At 40.8% G+C, this 19,714-nt stretch overlaps 1 protein-coding gene across 1 annotated transcript; it reads right to left on the bottom strand.

Moving 5' to 3' along the window:
* Nucleotides 1–6,242: 6,242 nt before the first annotated feature.
* Nucleotides 6,243–10,301, bottom strand: soul2 (heme-binding protein soul2). The gene is made up of 4 exons (XM_080036629.1): nucleotides 10,166–10,301; nucleotides 8,885–9,011; nucleotides 7,712–7,871; nucleotides 6,243–6,960 (listed from the first exon to the last, which is right to left on the bottom strand). Exons 1-4 carry the CDS (start codon nucleotides 10,292–10,294, stop codon nucleotides 6,789–6,791), a joined length of 588 nt encoding a protein of 195 aa, XP_079892755.1. The 5' UTR covers nucleotides 10,295–10,301; the 3' UTR covers nucleotides 6,243–6,788.
* Nucleotides 10,302–19,714: the final 9,413 nt, after the last annotated feature.

Genomic DNA, 19,714 nt, shown 5'->3' with positions numbered 1-19,714 from the left:
TGGCAGACAAAAACCCTGAGCACAAGTCAGGCAAAAAGAGGCCTCTTTCCAGGGGAATGATGATGTTGGAGTTGGCTCTCAAGAAAGGTAGTGGTATTGAAGCATTGTTGGAACCAGTTCCTGTGTTATAACATTATAATGGGAGTACATGGGGATATTGGAAATAGCTGAGAATAGAAGGTTGTATTAATAAGACACTGATGTTATATGCGGGGACATTATTTAGAGAACAAGAGATGGAAAACTGGGCAGGTCCCCCATGATAGTAATACTTCCAGCCCTGTACAACCACTATTTATAGTAAAAATGTATTAATACAGCATAATCAGAAGTCTAACTATGTGTCTTGATTGGCATATCAGACACAGGAAGTTTTAAAGATGATTTAACACAAAGACGCTGATAATATTGCATTTCATTTATAGGAAAAAAATGTGATCCCCCCGAGGACCAGTGTACAGCCTGATGGAGACTGGTGGAACCGCTCTAAAGCGGGTACAGCCACCACTTCAGACAGCCAACCGGTGACTGGCGGAGACTATGGTAGGCCTACAACTACCTTGAACCCCTATGTTAAGGATCTGGTAGTAATTCACATATTTAAAGCAAAATTAGTTTGACGGTCAGTGGTTATTTGATTATTGTAAAATAAAATTAAAATTAAAATTTAAAAACAGGAGATCGAAAAAAAGTGTCTGGCTGAAATATTATACTAATTTGAAAGTAAATTAAGGTGTGTGTGTGTGTGTGTGTGTGTGTGTGTGTTTGTGTGTGTTTGGCAGAGAGGCTTCAGCTAAAATTATTAAATTCAAGAGGCTTCACAATTTTCTTTCGTATATCACTAATGCTATATAGCCTTTGGACATGAACTTTGTTATCAATAATTATTGATTTACTGTTAATTTATTTGCGTGATGAAGTCTTCTGGAAGAAGATTGCGTCACTGGAAGTGTCAGTAGCCTATTCTATTTTGTAATTTGTGTGTGCGTTTCCTGTCTGAGATTGGCGCTGTCCTCTCTTTTATAGTCTAAAAAGGACAGTTCTGGATGCAGCCACTATCCTATATAGATATCCAATAAGAAGCTTGCTTATTTGTATTTTATTTTTTCTACTTATTTAAATGTTTAAATAACCACTAGTCTTTTAATCCTTTACTGAAAGGAAAATCCAATGACCAAAATATATGCTGACCTTTGACCTAAAATAGAGTTATCACTAGGGGTGTAACGGTACACTAAAGTCACGGTTCGGTACGTACCTCGGTTTTGAAGTCACGGTACGGTACAGTACGGTACGGTTCATAGTTAACGGAGAATGAACAGCTTTAGCTGTCAGTAACTAGCTGACAGTGTGTAACATACAAATAAAATGCAATTCTCAAATAAATAAAATACTTATTAAATACTAGTGTAGGTGCAGCATAAACTAAAATTGCAATGAAAACATATAGTGTTAATGCTCAGCAGGCTCTGTAAGCTGGTATGTAAAAAAAAGGCTGTCATCTTTAAGGGTCTTTTTGACTTTAAAAAAAATAAAATATTGCTGCAGCTCTCTTAAACTCTAAAGTGCTCTTATAAATATAACAATTATCAAATAAAAGTGCTCCTGCTACATTAATTGAATGACAGCTTGTTTATGTTCAGTATAAAAAAGAAAATAGTGTCTGGGTTTTGCCCAGCTCGTTTTTCTTCACGGTAATGGTGAGAGTAGCCAAACACCTGATGGTGCCTTTTCAAATGCTCATGCATGTTCGACGTGTTGCCTCCTACATAAGCGATCGCGGTGAAACAATAACCTGTGTGGCGACATTGTTCCACACGTCTATCACTGTTTTCATAATTCACCTGGAATCCGAAGTTATCCCTCAAACGGGATTTGAATGACAGGGGGGCGCCTGCGCGCTCCGGTTTCCTGTTGTCTTTCGCCATGCAGTTCGCTCTCTGTTCGAAAGCACTTTATAACATTTTGATTTGCACTACTCATAGACAGTAAAAGAGGGGGGGAACGCTGCTACTACAACTGCTAATAGTGATGCAAACGCAACACCAGAGCGGAGAGGTGTGTATCTCTTGCTCTGACTGCAGCTGGGAGGGACTGCTGCGTGAGGACTCGGCCGCCTGTCAGTGCTCTGGGAAGGGGGGAGTGGCCGTTGAGCACCCGCTGCTCGTTTAGAAGTGTTAAGAGCGATACATGCTTTAGCGACAGAGTCTCTAAAAGTCACCAATAACACCAGAAAAAGTAGCTAGATTGTTCGCTTGTGGCTTTTTTTGAAAAAGAGTCGCCAGAGGGGTCTGAAAAGTCGTTGAATATAGCGGCTAAGTTGCTAACACTGCCTGACCCTCATGCTCAGCTCACCATGGAGCTAATATACTCTCAATCGCTGGCTGCTACTGCGCATGTGCGAGCCGAGCCGGAGGCTAAATGGTCCGGGGGGAACTCCGACGACAAGTTTTAAGTTCCACACCGCAAAACAAGCCTGTACATTCGCCACAAACGGACCGCGGTCCACCTCTGTAACACCAAATACGTGCCTGTACCGTCACGGTACGGTACAAATACGTGTATCGTTACACCCCTAGTTATCACCACACACTCTATTGGAGATGAGATGAATGATTCACTATTTCCTATTTTCCTCCCAGGAACAGCACTCGAGACGGACGGAGCAACAGACCAGCCTGTAATAACAGAGCATCTTTGCTATGAGGACCTTGTGACATTCATAGATGAATCTGATTTAGATCTATTAGAGACATTCCCAGTTAATGATGCCGCTCTAGATGACTCCGACCATGATGAATGTGGGCAAGAAAAAGAACTGGCAGACGTTCCAGTTTTGAATCAAGTAGCTGAAAATATTGTGGAGGAAGAAGCAGACATAACACCTAAGAAGAAGAAAGGTGTCAACTACAGAAAACAAAATATGGAAAACAGAGAGCTGGGAAAAGAGTACAAGGGGAAAATGAAAGTGGGAAGAGAAATCAAAGAGGTTACTCATAATCCACGCTCCATAGGACACAGATGTCATCATGGCTGCAACGAGGGTCAAATCAGAAACAAGGGAGGACAGCAATGTGAGAATATGTCTGAAGAGCAAAGGCAAACGATCTTTGGAGAATTCTGGAAAATGACCTGGTAGCAAAGGAAGGTTTATGTGTCAGCACAGATTGAAGCACACCCTACAAAACGACAAACAACAAAAGATGGTCAATCTCGTAAGTCCAGAACATATAAGTACAGACTGCAGGTCGATAACAAGCAGGTACCAGTCAGTCACCAGACACAGGAATGCACCAGGCGCAACAGCAAATGCCATCAAGGAGCCACAGTAAGCAGGATGGTTCTGCACAAGCATTTCTTGACACACTGCCAACGGTTGAAAGTCACTACTGTCAACGGGACTCTAAAAAAATGTATCTGGAGCCACTATTCAGTACATTTTCCTCACTGTTTAGAGCAGGGGTTTTCAAAGTGTGAGAGAGTGAGCCCCCCCTCAGAGAACAAATTTCAGCGGAGCCCCCCCCCCCCAAAAAAAAATTATTATTATTTTAAAAATGTAAACATGTTTTTGAAACATTCTAAACATTTTTGTGCGTTTTTAAACACATTTAATACATTTTAACATCTTAATCCAGTGTTTTAATCCTGCTTCCTTTAAGCGTGGATAGTAGTGACTGAGTGTGCATCGGAGTGAGAAAGATAGGCAGACAGACCTGCCCAAATTATTGACTAGTTAAATGTCATTCACACTCCCAGTGTTTTTTCGCTAGTGCCTCCAATGTCCTGCTGGAGGAGAATAGTAGCCAGTGGAGAACCAGACCCTCCTAGGGGGGTCCGGGGGTATGCCCCCCCGGGAGATTTTTTTTCACCTTTTTAAAGTGAAATGCATGAATCTGGTGCACTTTGAGAGGACAATTAAGAGGCTAAGTATGAGGAATTTTGTGTGAACAAATAATTTGGAGACACTGGGTCTGAAGAATTATAAGCTATTGAAGAAGGACACATGGATTTTCCATAAAAATATTAATTTAAAATAAACAAAATGTATGCAGGGTCCTCTGGGTTGGGCTTGGTGCTCTTTTTCTTTAACGAGACCTATTTCTCTGTAATATAATGAATGCATTAAAATGCAGTGAGAGGAACGAAGCAGAAGAACTTGTGTCCAGCTATGCCGTGATCTTAGTATAAAAAAGAAAAACTAAAAAAAAAAAAAAAAAAAAAAACATTTTTTTTTTTTTAGTTTTTTTTTTACATATTCATCCGCGCCCCCCCTGCCATAACCCCGCGCCCGCGCCCCACAGTTTGAAAACCGCTGGTTTAGAGAATACCAGACCTACTGTGGAGAACATAGTCATGAAGCAGCCAGTGTTTGCACCCTCAGAACGGTCTTCAAACAAATGAACCTGAGCCTATTTAAGCCAAAGAAAGACCAATGCGACGTATGTGTGTTCAATATGAGACTAGGAAGCATATGAGAAGCATATCAAACTGAAGGATATGGCATGCAGGCAAAAGACACTGGACAAGGAAAAGTATGCAGAAGACGAATCAACTGTGGTGTTAACAGTGGATCTCGAAGCAGTACTGTTGGCTCCAGCACTCATGGCCAGTGCACTCTATTACAAAACCAAGCTAGCCTGTCACAATTACACAATCTACGACCTACATTCCCATTATGCCAAATGTTACTTTTGGCATGAAGGTGAAGGGGGGCTTGATGCTGACACGTTTGCAACCTGTCTTCTCGACTATCTGAATGAAAATGAAAGGTGCAAAGCAGCATCTACAATAAAAAAATCTGTCCCAAGCAACTACAAAACATACATCGAAGAAGTTTGTCAAAAGCACCCCTACAAGGTTGAGTACCTGAAGTATGGCTTCTGCAAGACATACACCGATCTCACATACTACTCCACAATCCGCCCTGGACACAAGGTCGGGGATCAAGTTGTCACTGACATCCGTCAGTTGAAATACAGAGACGGGTCTCTTGACTACTCTGAATCAGAGTTCCTTCCATTGCCTCAGAGGTGTACAGTAAACACTGGTTCGGTCAGGAGGAAGTACGAAAAAAGACCAAAAATCAAAAAGTCAAAATATGATGACTTACAAGCGCTAAAGGCTGTACTTCCTCAGGACTGCCATGCATTCTATGATGGTTTACCTCACAACTTGTGAGGTAAACCATCATAGAATGCACAACTAACAGGCGTTGAGTAGAGTCCATGATGATAATGACTATTTAGGTTCTGAAATGTTTAGAATAGGTCTGATAATATGTTTACTTAGGGTTTCGTTTACATTGTGACTGAATTTAGATGTTTAAAGCGTTGTTGAGTTTGTTTGCTAAAAATTGTGTTGACTAAATATAGTTCAACTGCTATTCCTCCACGGCCACTACAGTGCGCCATGAGACCACGTTTGAGGTTCGTTAATGCAAAATACATTGTGCTTATATAGGAAATGTTAAAGTGTTTATTTAGGCTTGATTATTGATATGTGTGTTATACTATGTAACTCTTTAGAGAGAGGGAAATTACACAGGAGTGGTACATGTACTAGTGTAATATTTTATTTATTTCTGTGCATTTAATTTGAGTTTGTGTAGATTATTACAGTACTTACAGAAGAAGTTGTATATTTTCTGCATTTTAATACTTTATTTTGAGAACATTGTACCAATGAGAACCTTTTTGAAATATGAATACAATTCTTGTCAAGCTACGACAAAGCGCACCGTGTCAAGAGTCATAATTTACTTTCCCCTTTTCAGGGTACTACACAACATTTTAGGTTAGCCTGTGATTACAAAAGTTAATGGTTCAATACTTCCTCGTCATACTGTACATTCAGTGTGGCTTTAATTCCGTGTTTTCTTCCAGAAGCACGCACACTGCAGGACTGCATGTTGACTATGTCTTGAAGCTAGTTACATAACTTGTTTTCCCTTACTTAAGTTCATTGAAGCTTTGAGCTATCAGGTGACAAGTATGTTGTTCAATTTGCTCAATATTAAAGGATTTTTTTGTTTGTTGCTTTTTATTCAACGGTTTGGAGAGGCCAAGATGAAATGGGATGTAGAGGGGAATGACATGCATTTTTGCTTTTTATTAGAAGGTTTGGAAATATAGAGAAGCAAATAGGTTGGAGAGACATGAATTACTGAAGGTTTTTGTATAAAACAAATAAAAATAGTATTACATGCAACTGTTCGTAATTGATTGTTTGTTGTTGCTATCACAGTTTATTTACAGCCAGTACTCTTTGAACTGAGTTACAATTATACACTTAAATAGTAGATGAGTAGCCTATAAAGAGAAGTCTATGCCAAACAGAAGACTGCCCAATAAAGGTGGAGACTTAGGTATAACCACACCAAATAATAATAAAGTGCAAAAGCACCTATCTGCTAAATAATACAGGAAAAGTGGGGAAAAACCTCCTATCTGCACTTTACAAGGCACTAATACCTTTTCAGCATTTTTAACACATAATATAGTTATACAGTATAGTCCAAAAACAGTGTATTGTATTAGGTTTCCTAAAAAAAAAACATTTTGCAAGAAAACCACAGTTTTTTTTATTATTGAAAATGCTTTAAATGACAATATTTTTATTGTGAATTTGGTAGAAATGTTGTTAGTAGTTTATATTATAAAATCAAAATGTTCATTTTACTTAAACATATGCCTAAAATAGTAAAACAAGAGACACTGAACATTTGGAGTGGTCTCTTAATTATTTCCGGAGCTGTATGATGCACACGGTACTGTATTCAGATGATGTTGTTAGGCAGCTTGGATCCAGATCTCATTGTGGTGAAAAAAAGACATGAGGGAATCATAGGTGGCAGCGCTGTAACCGTCGGGGTTGAAGGTTTTCCCAGCTTTAACCAAAGAGTCACGAAGCTTCTTTGCATTGTCTGCACCCATCCCGAGGACCGGATAACCACCAAAGACCCTGTTGATATGATGTGGAAACAGTGTGAGAGATCACACTGTTTTGTACAGTTTTGTTGATGGGACTTCAACATGCCAAATTATCTAGGTACTTACTGTAAATCTGCATTAGTAAGATGAAGAGGGTAAATTTGAAGTTATGGTAAAATCTGACCCCATGTAAGAAATAATATTTTTTGGATATATTTTTTCAGAAATATTTGAATAAATAAGCACATTTCGTTAAAATCTTTAATTGATTTTTTGCAACATATTAAGAGTCCAAAGTTTTTACAAAACACATTTTGGATTCAGCCTTTTTTCACTTTATAAATCAAAATACTTTATAAATATAATGTACAGGTCTTAAGAATACATTTTCTTAAGGAGAAATTTTATCATAAATCAGACTATTAACAACATATAAACAAATCATTCTGTAATAACTTTCAGCATAGTGCGAAGAACGATTATGGATGTTAAGTCAATGTAACTGTTTAGAAGTTGAGATTGTATGCAGAGTTTTGAAAAAATAATTGAGACCATGGCCGTCAAAAATGGTAGTATGGGAGAAATAAACAGACAAGGTTCAGTCAAATAAACACCTACATGTATAGTTTATTTTGGAGCTATCCTAGTATGAAAGAAGACATGTTATGGAAGCGTAATAGACACACATCTATCAACTAACCTGTGATTGAAAAAGTGATGTTTTTGCCTGCCGTGTCTGGCCTTGAAGGAAAACCCCCATTATAAAAGCAGCCACTGCTCACCTGACATAGACGGTGCCTGCTGGTCTGCTCTGCACTGTGACCAAAGCGTTGGTCTTTTCAGGCTTGACTGTGCCAGGTGGAAGGAACCAGGACATAGACATATTCCCTCCTTCTGTGACGGTGGCCAGCACTGGCCAGGTGTCAGTAGGGATGGTATAACCTATGGAGACACGCAGACAAACAGGCCACAGAGAAACGGTTAAGAAGCTTATGAGCTAAACGGCAGGCATAGTGTTCATGAATGCTAGTTCAGATCACTTTGTCAGCCTAGGCTTTGTAAACAGGTACTGTATGTAAGGAGGCCCATCGTAAGCAAGCAGGATCATGCCTGTTTATAGAGCCTAGGTTGTGTATTTACACTGATTCTTTTCCCCCAGTGCACAGCCAGTACAGACATGCAGCGGATCGTAAAGTGATTTAGACAACAAGCATTCTCCAGAATCACTGAATCCACCTTTAAAATATTTCCGCATGTCAAAACTTTTTTTTTTTGATTGTTCAACATAAATACTTTATTCCAATGCCCACTGATTCCATTCTCCACTCTTTGTCTTCTGTCATTAAAGGAATACTTCACCCATACGGAACCGGCGTTCTACCATTATAAAATCACTATTATAATATAATGAATGAGGTTTTTCTTCCCTCAGTCTTCCCTTGGCCCTATTATTCCTTACCCTACATTTTTACTGAAGTGATGTCACATTAGTAAAATGTAGGGTTAGACAGTGATACCGTAAAGCCCTCTTTCTGCCTTTTCTCAGGCTAGGATGAACCGATTTAAAATATGTCGGCACATTTATACTAAATAGGATCTCACAGTTTGATACACCTTCATATTCCCACCGGTGAAGTAGGTCTTTAAGCCTAAATAACCCTATCTGATGATTGCTCGGCTTGTTTACTACACTTGGGTTTCAGCAACGTAAAGTGAAGGCAAACAGGATTGTTTTGGTCTCTCTGTTGTTATCAGAAAGGCGTCTCAGCTCCTCCTTTAGTGAATCACAATGCAGCAATTGTTTTAAACAGTGGCCTTCTTTAAATATTTTGATTTTCCAGTCTTACTTGTTTAATTATAGCGCAGCAAGAGAACAGTCCACATGAATAATTAGCATTAGCAAACCCAAGCTGCTGTATGAGTGAAGCTGACAGGGTTTCTGGCCCGTGACATACCTGCTTTCTTCTGACTCTGACAGTAATTTTTTAGCCTTGAATGTGCAGCCGTTACAGCCAGGACGCCAGCGCTTTCAACCTTGGTGGTGATCCATTCAGTGGCAACATACAAGCGCTCCTCGAAGCCCTAGAGACAACAATAGCAGAACACTGTTTTTTCTTGAAGATAAGCATACCAATGTTGTAGGAAGAGAACACTATGTACTGAAAATAATACAGGACTCGGAGTAGAGATACCTTACTAGAAAAATAACTCCCTTAAAAGTAACAAGTCCCCTATTACAATATCACTTGAGTGTCTGATTTTAAGAGTAATAAAGTAACAAGAGTATTTGTGTAAGTATAATCAGGAAAAATTAACTTCAGTCTTAAAAGTAAACGTGCCTGTCCTACTATTATACATTAGATTAGTATTAGTCATGCATTAAATGTGCACTGTGTAACTTTGTGTGAGTGAAATAATGCACATTGTCTAAGGTATATTATCATAACTGAATAAACAAACTTTCTTCACAAGAAAATTGGATCTCAGGAACACTGTTTTAAGTGTTTTAAGAAAAGCTACCTTAAAGGTTTCTTTTTCGCTGTTGTTGTTCACTGTTGTTCACTGCAGCAGGGCCCAGTTTTGTTTACAAATACCAGTCTTATATTTGGTTCCACGAGCCACAAAATAATTAAGTTTTGATTTATGATGAAATAATTATTCAATTCGAATAAGAATTACATGATGCAAAAAAGTGTTTCGTGAACTAACTGCAGGCTCTGCACATTGTAAATAATTCCCCATTCCTTGAAACTTCATAGTGCACCTTTAATGTAAAAGCAGGTTTGTTGCTGGAAATAAACTAAGAATACATTTTGATTAATGATCGAAAGGAAAAGCAGGAGATTAATCAATTTGAGAAGTTGAAACCATGACACGTTTGGCATTTATCGACTCATTTCACTACCAAGCTAGTATACAACATTTTATAAAACTCTTCACATGTTCCGTGTGCAAGAAATCTTAAAGAACTAGTAACTTAAGTTATCAGATATAATGTAGTAGAGTAAAAAGTAGAATATATCCCACTGAGTTGTAGTGGAGTAAAATTAGAAAGTAGCATGTAAAACAAATTGTACTGAAGTACGGTACTAGAGTAAATAACATCTCTGGCTGTGTGTGTGTGTGTGTGAGATAGAGAGAGAGAGAGAGAGAGAGAGAGAGAGAGAGAGAGAGAGAGAGAGAGAGAGAGAGAGAGAGAGAGAGAGAAAGAAAAAGGGAACTGCTGTTAAACTTACTTTATTTGTCTCAACCACTTGGTATTGAGGACATTGACGCTGGTGGCAGAAGTCTGGAGCCTTCCATGTCTGTGCTGTGCAGAGGGGCAGCAGAGACAGAGACAGGAGCAGGACAAGCAGCTGATCCATGCTGAAGAGTAACTCCACACACACACTGCTCCTGCTTTTAAACAGAGGATGATGTCACACACACTCATGTTAACCAGTTTATCAGGTCACACAGACCAGACAACATTGGTCCTCTTCTCCCCTGAGCAGGCACATGAACATTCTGTATTGTAATAACAAGTGAACCAGATATACTCAATCAGGATATGATATGAAGTGCTATCCATCTTGTGTTTTACTCAAGTATAGTTTTATGATAGCATTAGAAACCATTTCCATCACCATTTTTTAGCTCAATTTTGAACTTCATTTGTAGTTTTTCCAAGTAGGCCTTAGCGCCCCTTTAAGAACCCATGGTGACACCCACGTAACACGTTATTAGCCGCTTAATTCATTTTGCTGTTTCAACTATTTTGAATTAATATATGTGCTTTTGTTCAATTCAAAGTACATTTGAACAAATAGAAATAATAAAAATAATGTCAAATTATTAAGTTATTAATAAAATATATTAGAAAACAAATTTTCCATATCTGTAAATAAAATAAACACAATTTACTGTCCTATGCTGGTCCCAGTTGAATGTAGGCTAATTGTCTTGTGTTTTTGTGTGTGATTAGACATCAACATAACGTCCGCATTCTGGCACAAATAAACACTGTGGTGGCGCATACAAACACACACACACACACACCGCGGACTGCAATGAAGTTGTATTATCATTATTCAACAACAGTTTTGTAACTATAATTTCAAGTCCCAAATACATTGGCACGAGGGTAGCACATCATCGGTTGAATGCACACCCACAAGCGTGTTGTATTATGTATGTATGTATGTATATGGAAAAAGGCCAATAGATGACGTCCTAAGTTTTTTTGTTGGAGACAGTTGTTCATCCTTAAACCTCAAGGCCCTTTTCTCTCAGTCTCATTGATACTGTTGTTGCTATTTCCAGCAGTGTGGATAAGATGTGCCTCTCCTTTACCATGTATTATAAAAGCTGCATGTTCTGTTGAGATGTGTAGGTTGTTATCAGTTTACATGCTTTGTACAAACAAGTTCTCTGATAGAAACTTTGTATTAAACTTTTTTTTATTGAAGAAAGGGACTGAGACTGGTCAAGTTATTATTTCATTAATCAAAGTACAAATTCAACATAGTCAGTATGGATTCAGCACAGCGGACCAACCTCTTGAGTTAATTCATTTCAGAAATGACTAATTGAACCGTCAAAAATAAATATACAGTATAGATCCTTAAAAAAAATATTTTAACAATATTGACCTCCATAAATGCTAAATTGGAAAGATATGGTATCAGAGGGATTGGGATGAATTGGTTGAGAAGCTATTTTCAACCATCTGATTTATATATTTTTTTACATGTTGGAAATCAAATAACATTTCAATCTAACACTTCACCAGTGTAGTTGAAGCTGCTTTGAATGTGTCATTTCAACTGTCAACTGAGAGGACAAACTATGAAGCATACTGGGTCCATTTCTAATTATAAAACACCTGCCCCTTTTTTCTGCAGTTCAACGAGGGCCATTTTCAAGGTAAACAAAAAAAACAGCATAGTCAAGTTTGGAAAAAATGTGTTGCTTTGTGTTTGACATTCAACAACGTGCTGCATATTCAAAACACATCAAACTTGTTTTGAAGTGTTTTCCAACATGTTTTTTCACAATCTGATCCAACTGTTAGGACTGCACTCTGTTAGGAAGATCAACTGGTCATAGTTCCCTCCACTAAACTAAAGCCACTACGAGTAACTTTTAAATATCTTTAAAACAGCCTCATGTTTCCTCTGACAATCATAAATTACCTTTAACAGCAAACGAGACCATCAGTGCAAAGAAAGACGTTTTAATATAGTTTTTATTACTGCATTTGGTCTGGTCGCACACCCAGTCCGATTTTCGGTTTGCGCATGCAGGCTCTATGGTCACATATTCGTATTGGTCGCAGATTTCAGTGTAGCGCAGCAACGCGATTTGAGAAGCCTATCCCTCCAGGTGAGGAAAGGGGAGCGCGACAGTGTTAATTTTGGCAGCAAATTCTGATTTAGTCTTAGTCTTTTGAATAGCACACCATTTAGTCTTAGTCCTATTTTAGTCATCTGAAATCTTTTAGTCTTAGTCTAGTCTTATGCTGGGTTTACACTAGAGGACTTTTAAAAGACTTTGAAAAGACTGAAGACTGAAACCCTCTTACATCTAAAGACAATCAACTCACACCTGAAGACAACTAGTCATTAGTTTTCAGTCACAAGCTGGATCTCAATTCAGGGGTCGCCGCCTACGTAGGCTGCAATTGAAGACCGATTGCGTCATAGCGGCGCGCAAAGGCTTGTTCCATTTGCAACGATTTGCAAGGCTCCTTCATATGCGGCCGATAAATGCAGCCTTCGTTTCACGGTTTTGAAGGCTGCAACAGATGGATCCTTCGCGGCCCTATAAATCCCACGATTCATTGCGGTTTCGTCAGAGATGGCATCTAAAGACGAAGTGCCAGCAGCAGCATGTTACGCCTTCAAATGTAAGTATTGGGTTTCAAGTAACTCAAATAACTAACGATACAAATGTAAAAAAAAAGTAACCTCATAAAACCTCTAAGTCCTTCAAAATAATTTATTAAGTAAGGTAACGTTCTAATGGTGTTAGTGACGCTAACTTTCAGGAAAATGTATTTAAAAAAACACACTTTCCGAGCTTTATATCTTGACATTAGGGATGGCCATTTAGAATTTTTTCTTTAACCGGTTAACCACCAGAATTAACGGTTATTATACCATAGTCTGTGTGAATACTCTATTCTGATTGGCTGAGAGCATTCCATGGGTGTGGATTAACCCCTGATGTATGGACACCTAGATGGAACTGTTTACATTCTGTCCACTTAAATGCGTTGCCGGCTTGCCGCTGATTAAACTGTGTTGATAAGGGATTTATTAGCCTATTTATAGTGAAATACATGAAGCATTATAGCAGGGCTCTTGACCTTTTTTTGTTCCAAGGACTTGCATATTAATTTAATAACCTGTTTTTGTGGAAAGTAACGTCAGACTCAATGCAGACTGACTCAGGGGGCTCTAAAACACTCTCAAAAAAAATGTCAAGCCTATACCTATCTCCCTTCTATTTTTAATAATTAAAACATAAGTCGATTCATTTTCAACGGTTTCAAGTTATTTTCTCAGCCTAGGAAAGGGTTAGACACAAAATTCTTGCACATTCAGGGTCGGACTCAGCCCAGGTACTCACCCATAATTTTTGGCCGTGATAGCGCCAGCTAGTGGTGTAAAAAAAAATAAAAAAAAATAAACATATATACTCAAAATGGCCTGAAACGTGCTCCTAAATAAAATTGGAAAAAACATTTTTGGACTAAGCACTTTTCAATTTTCAATTTTTTTTTACATAGGGGGTCAATGGCAGCTATATGAAGGAAGTGAGCTAGAACTCCGAAACTTTGCACACATGTCTAGGGGGCCTGGGGCACCTCCCATACCAAAGACCATCCCTGTGCCCATCTCCCTCGCCGAGTGGCACAACTTTGAAATTTTCAAATTCGATTTTCTATACCAAAACAAGCCACCAGGGGGCCAACATTTTGCACAGACGTAGCCCTCATCCATACCCACCACCCCATATAGTTAGAATTTCTTTGCCCATCTCACTGTTCTCATGGCAACCGTTTGAAGTGTCGTCCCATGTTAAAAAAAGTTGCCACTAGGGGCACCAAAAGAGGGGGCCCAGGGCTACCACAGGCACTATTCGGAATTTCTTTGCCCAGCTGTTTCTTCGAATGGCAGCCCTTCAAAGTTTTCAAATCAAGATTACAGTACCCAAACAAGCCACAAGGGGCGCCACATTTCTGGAGAGGGTCCGCCTGGGCCCCAGCTATCCGCACACTTGAACATACACTCCACATCAACATACCACCACCAGCAACTACTCTTGTCACCTCAAGCACTCCTCCAAGGCCCAGACGGAGGACCAACAGCGCAGACCCCCTTCCCCCCATCTTGGAGACGGAAGAGGACGGGGAGTTCCCCCATCTACCCCAACCCCTGAACCCACAACAGTTGGACAGGATATACCCAAGCCCACTATCCCCATCCACTCGTTCAACCCAAGCTAGCCACCACCAACCACAGTTCACCTTTAAAGTACCAAACCCTCCCCAAGCCTTACACCCTGTATACACCCAAGCTGCCCCAACTCCACTAGTCACCCGAGCCCCCCTGCCCCAGTCCCGAGCCCAGGCGTCCCCCATCCCACATCGCACTACCCTCCAACCTGCCATCTCCTTTCCCATACAGGCCCCAACAGATCCCAAGGCCTCCACTCCTTTACCCCAGAGGACGGGGGGACGGGGCACTGGGAGAGCAAGGCAACAGCGGCAGGGAAGCCCCACTGAGTTCCCTAACCCCCAGCTCTCCCCGGTATTATCCACTCTCCAGTCTAGCAATAACGCATCCATGGTAACAAATCTATCTACATCCCCCCTACAGCTCAAAACACCGGTAGAACAGCCACCATCTCCACCCAGGCCCGACGTCACCCCCTCCATAACCCCAACTAGGGCTGTGGAGGTGGAGGCCCAGGTCCACACCTCAACCAAGGTACCAAAACACAGCAACTCCAACTTAGAATCAATAAGCCTCAACAGTTCCATGTCGCATAACATGTCTAATGTCTCTGTATACAATTCTGACAACATATCTGCTTTTTCACCCCCTTTAGGGCGCACTGCTGCCCGGACCGGCCCGGCGACGTGGCGGAGCTCCCCTTCGTCTCCCATGCTCCCCAAAAAAACTGCTAAGGCATCTCCAAACGTGATGAGCGGGCCTCTGGAGGTCAAGCTAGACCCTAGAACCCATTCTGAGCCTAGCACTGGGGAGCATGGGACTGCTCTGTCACCTCGCCGGGTCCCTCCGGCGGCTGATGCGCCCACGGACCTGGGCCGGGACCCTATAGGGTCACCACCTCCCCCCACCACTACCACCCCCCCTACTGCAGGTGAGCAGGTTGCCTATGCTCCCCCCTCTTCCCCCTCCCTCCTTCTCTCCCCCCAACTTACTCCTCGTCCTATTCCGTCACCAATTACCACCCCTCTGCCAACTTACAAACCCGCCACCCACATAGCCAGGCCTCAGAGGACATTGATGGACTGGTTTATAACACCACGTAAACCGGTCCTGATCCTGGGGGACTCCAATATCAGTGGGATCCCAGCCCACAACAACCCACAGGTACAACTGGACTGCTACCCGGGAGCCAGTTTCTACCATTTACAAAAAATGTGCGAAAAAAACACGCCAAACCTCCACACTAAGGTGGTGGTTCTCTCGGTGGGGATAAACAACAAGGACCAGGACCCTAAGCAGACCTCCATCAAACAACTCAAGGCACTCTATAAACAGGCAAGGTCTACCTTCCCCGTAATCCCGTTTGAGGGATAACTTCGGATTTCAGTAGAATTATGAAAACAGTGATAAACGTGTGGAACAATGTCGGCACACAGGTTATTGTTTCACCGCGATCGCTTATGTAGGAGGCAACACGTCGAACATGCATGCGCATACTATCACCATTACTGTGAAGAAAAACGAGCTGGGCAAAACCCATACACTATTTTCTTTTTTATACTGAATATAAACAAGCTGTCATTCAATTAATGCAGCAGGAGCATTTTTATTTGATAATTGTTATATTTATAAGAGCACTTTAGAGTTTAAGAGAGCTGCAGCAATATTTTCTTTTTTTAAAGTCAAAAAGACCCTTAAAGATGACATAACCTTTGTTTACACCAGCTTACAGAGCCTGCTGAGCATTAACACTCTATTTTCTCATTGCAATTTTAGTTTATGCTGCACCTACACTAGTATTTAATAAGTATTTTATTTATTGGAGAATTGCATGTGTTATGCATTTTATTTGTATGGTACATACTGTCAGCTAGTTACTGACAGCTAAAGCTGTTCATTCTCCGTTAACTATGAAGCGTACCGTACTGTACCGTACCGTGACTTCAAAACCGAGGTACGTACCGAACCGTGACTTTAGTGTACCGTTAAACCCCTAATTGCCACATACTTCCCCTTCCTTGCAGAAATCCCACATGACACCTTCACTACAGTACAGGATAACATTCATTGGACCAAATCAACAGCAGTCGACATATTCCAATACTGGTGCAAACAATTAAATTTATAATTTCAACAGAAACCAACCCGGCACCCCCATCATACAAACAATTATGTAACAATAAAGCAAGCATCCTGTCAATTTCCACATCTGATAATTCTGTTACCCTACAACTGTCTACTAATAACCCTGTAAGTAATATATTTCCCTCTCTTGACCCCCCTGTACAGGAACCTGCGGCTGGTGTGGACCTGGGGTGGAGTTCATCATCTAACAATCTCAATTTATCCAAACTATTTGTTCCCTCTGCCCCCTAAATAGCGCTGCTGGAGAGGGGACTGTCATTCATCCCACGTCCCAAAGCACACGACTGGGAGGAACTTCAGAGGGACATTCACAAATACCACAGACGCATTAAAATACAGGACTATTTTCATTCACTACCCAAGTTTCATTACACCCCGTTCACACACCCCTCCAGCTGGGAACCTAAGGATTCCCAGCTGGACGTTAAAATACAGTCCCTCATTAAATCAGACAGGCGGGCTCTGCGTTCATATCGGCCTCCGGTGGATATCTCAGATAATCTACCGGAGGCCGAGCGCAGAGCCCTTACACCAGGGGTGGCCAACCAGTCAGAGACAAAGAGCCACATTTTTTATTGTGTTACTGCAAAGAGCCACATCGTACACACAGTGGCGATTCCAGGACATTTTGACTGGGGGTGGCCAAGGTGGGCCACAGAGTTAGAGTGGGGTGGCCATCGCACCCCTGAATGAATAGCATGTGATATGCTGTACAACCAATTCAAAGATGATTTATAATCCCAAATGCCCAAATCATGTTAGTATCCATTGTAATGTTTGTCAGAAAACTAAACCCCTGAAGGGGGGTCTGGGGGCATCCCCCCCCAGAAGATTTTTTGTGTTTTTAACATGTAATCTAAGCATTCTGGTGCATTCTCGCGAAGATAATAAAGGAAAAAGTCAATATTTATTTCAGCTCAGATGAATAGTAAAATTAGCAAGACAACATAACTTGCTAGCAGCCAGATGCCTAACAACTGGACAGAGGGACGGATGACCACTAGCTTTTGACCACATATCTTGCTAAAAAAATAAACCTTTATTTATGAAAGTCTGCCCTTGCTAAGAACATGTTACACTCGCTAACTACAAACTTTAATTTTTTTATTCAGATTTCAAAAATCTGCTGGGACACGTGCCTATACACATGCATGGGTGGCACGCATGTCACAAGCACACTTATGCTGTTTTCAAGACCTTTGCTGACCAGAGACCAGTTCTAGTGGCCACAGTCCTACCATTAATTTAGTAATTGAAAATTGCAAACTGATCTCATATCAGTGGATTGGAGTGTTTGTGTGATGAACTTGGCAACCACCTATCAAAAAAAGTTAAGAAAGAAAAAAAAATACATATCATCTCTGAACTAGGTTACATATCAGGGAATTAAAAATAAAATTAAAATAAAAAATAACATTTGAACTGGGGGGGGGGGGGGGCACTGGGGTTGCCAGTAAGATTTCAGGGGGGGGGGGGGGGGGGGCGTTTTTATTTTCGCGGGGAGCTTGCACATGCATGCACAAGCATTATTTATTTAAAAAAAAAAAAAACAGGGGGCCCCACACTAGGACTTGAAACGGGCCCCCAGATCGTTAAGGCCGCCCCTGTGATAATGACAGGACTGGACTCCTACAGTACTAAAGACGACAGGGCAGTCATTTTCAACAATGAACATTGTGTGCACTGCCTCACACACAAACTCTCAGTTCAACCAAGTCCACAAACAAAAATATAACAATTTAAAATAGCGTTTTTCTCTTACTATGCATGTTGCTTTGTGGGACTTACTTTTAGCATGGAGAGAGCTGAAGTGGCGCTGAAGATTTGAAGCCTTGAAATGCGCAAATGACACCTGGCATATAAGGCAGAATGGCTTGGCATAACGTTCAACAAAAAATATAAACTCTCCCACTCTGTTTCGGAGCGAACTTGACACAAATAGTTTACTCACGGAAAACCTCCCTCCAAGCTGAGCGGGCAGTTTTATGTTGCGTCCGCACCAAACGTTTGCGAACGTTATGTTGCGTCCTCAATTAAACATTTGCGAACAGGCATACACATAGGGCCTACACATTAATAAAATAAAAAATGAAATAATAGACAACATGTAAAACGAACGTAAGAGCCGCATGAAACGTTTGCGAAAATGCACACACATAGGCCCACACAAAAAAATATATATATATAAAAAAAAAAAATTATTATCACATAATTTGATATGAACTGAAGAGCCGCACGAAGCTGGGCAAAGAGCCGCATGCGGCTCGCGAGCCGCGGGTTGGCCACCCCTGCCTTACACAATTGAACAATAATCCCAACATAATCATAAAACCAGCAGATAAAGGATCGAAAATAGTCATCATGGACCGACAACATTATTTACTGGAAGCTAATAGACAACTCAACAACACCCAACACTACAGGCCAATACCGCACAGCATACAACTGGAAACACAGTCACAACTCAGAACTATCATTAACTCTTTATACCATAAAAAAACACATTACAGCTAAACAAAGAGATGTTTTATTCGGACCAGATCACCCACGCACCAGGCAATTTTATTTGCTACCGAAAATACATAAAGAACCACACACCTGGACCATTCCCTCTGAAGTTCCCCCCGGCAGACCTATAGTTTCAGACTGTAACAGCACTTCATACAACATCTCACAATATATCGAACATTATCTTGGCCCCCTCTCTAGCAGACACCCCAGCTATCTCAAGGACACCTACCACTTCCTGGATATCATCAGACCCATGGCTGTCCCCACCCATACACAACTATTTACAATTGACGTAGACAGCCTATACACCAACATCAGCACACCACTGGGACTTGATAAAATAAAATCCATCTTTTCCAAGCACCCAGACAGCACTAGACCGGACACAGAACTTTTACAATTACTTACCATCTGTTTAAACAATAATGACTTTTCATTCAATAACCAACATTTTCTTCAGGTCAATGGGACGGCCATGGGTCAGAGATACGCCCCATCATACGCAAACCTCTACATGAGTGAATGGGAGCGAGAACCACTGGCCAAGTGTGACTTAAAACCCCTCTTTTATTTCAGATTTTTAGACGACATCATGGGGCTATTCCCGGACTTCATCAACACACTTAACAGTCATCACCCATCAATTAAACTTAAATACATAATAGATCCACATCAGGTAAATTTTTT

Source organism: Ammodytes marinus, assembly GCF_949987685.1.
Source record: "Ammodytes marinus genome assembly, chromosome: 11".
In the NCBI taxonomy this organism is placed as follows: Eukaryota; Metazoa; Chordata; class Actinopteri; order Uranoscopiformes; family Ammodytidae; genus Ammodytes; species Ammodytes marinus.
The sequence above is the reverse complement of the archived record's forward strand: the minus strand, read 5'-3'. Positions and strand labels throughout refer to the sequence as shown.

What these genes read in the sequence shown, in the direction of transcription:
- soul2 (XM_080036629.1), bottom strand. Translation starts at nt 10,294, where the DNA reads ATGGATCAGCTGCTTGTCCTGCTCCTGTCTCTGTCTCTGCTGCCCCTC. An exon ending in TCAGAGTCAGAAGAAAGCAG is followed by an intron (nt 7,872 to 8,884) that starts GTATGTCACGGG and finishes GTGTCTCCATAG; the next exon opens with GTTATACCATCCCTACTGAC. An exon ending in GCAGGCACCGTCTATGTCAG is followed by an intron (nt 6,961 to 7,711) that starts GTGAGCAGTGGC and finishes TCATATCAACAG; the next exon opens with GGTCTTTGGTGGTTATCCGG.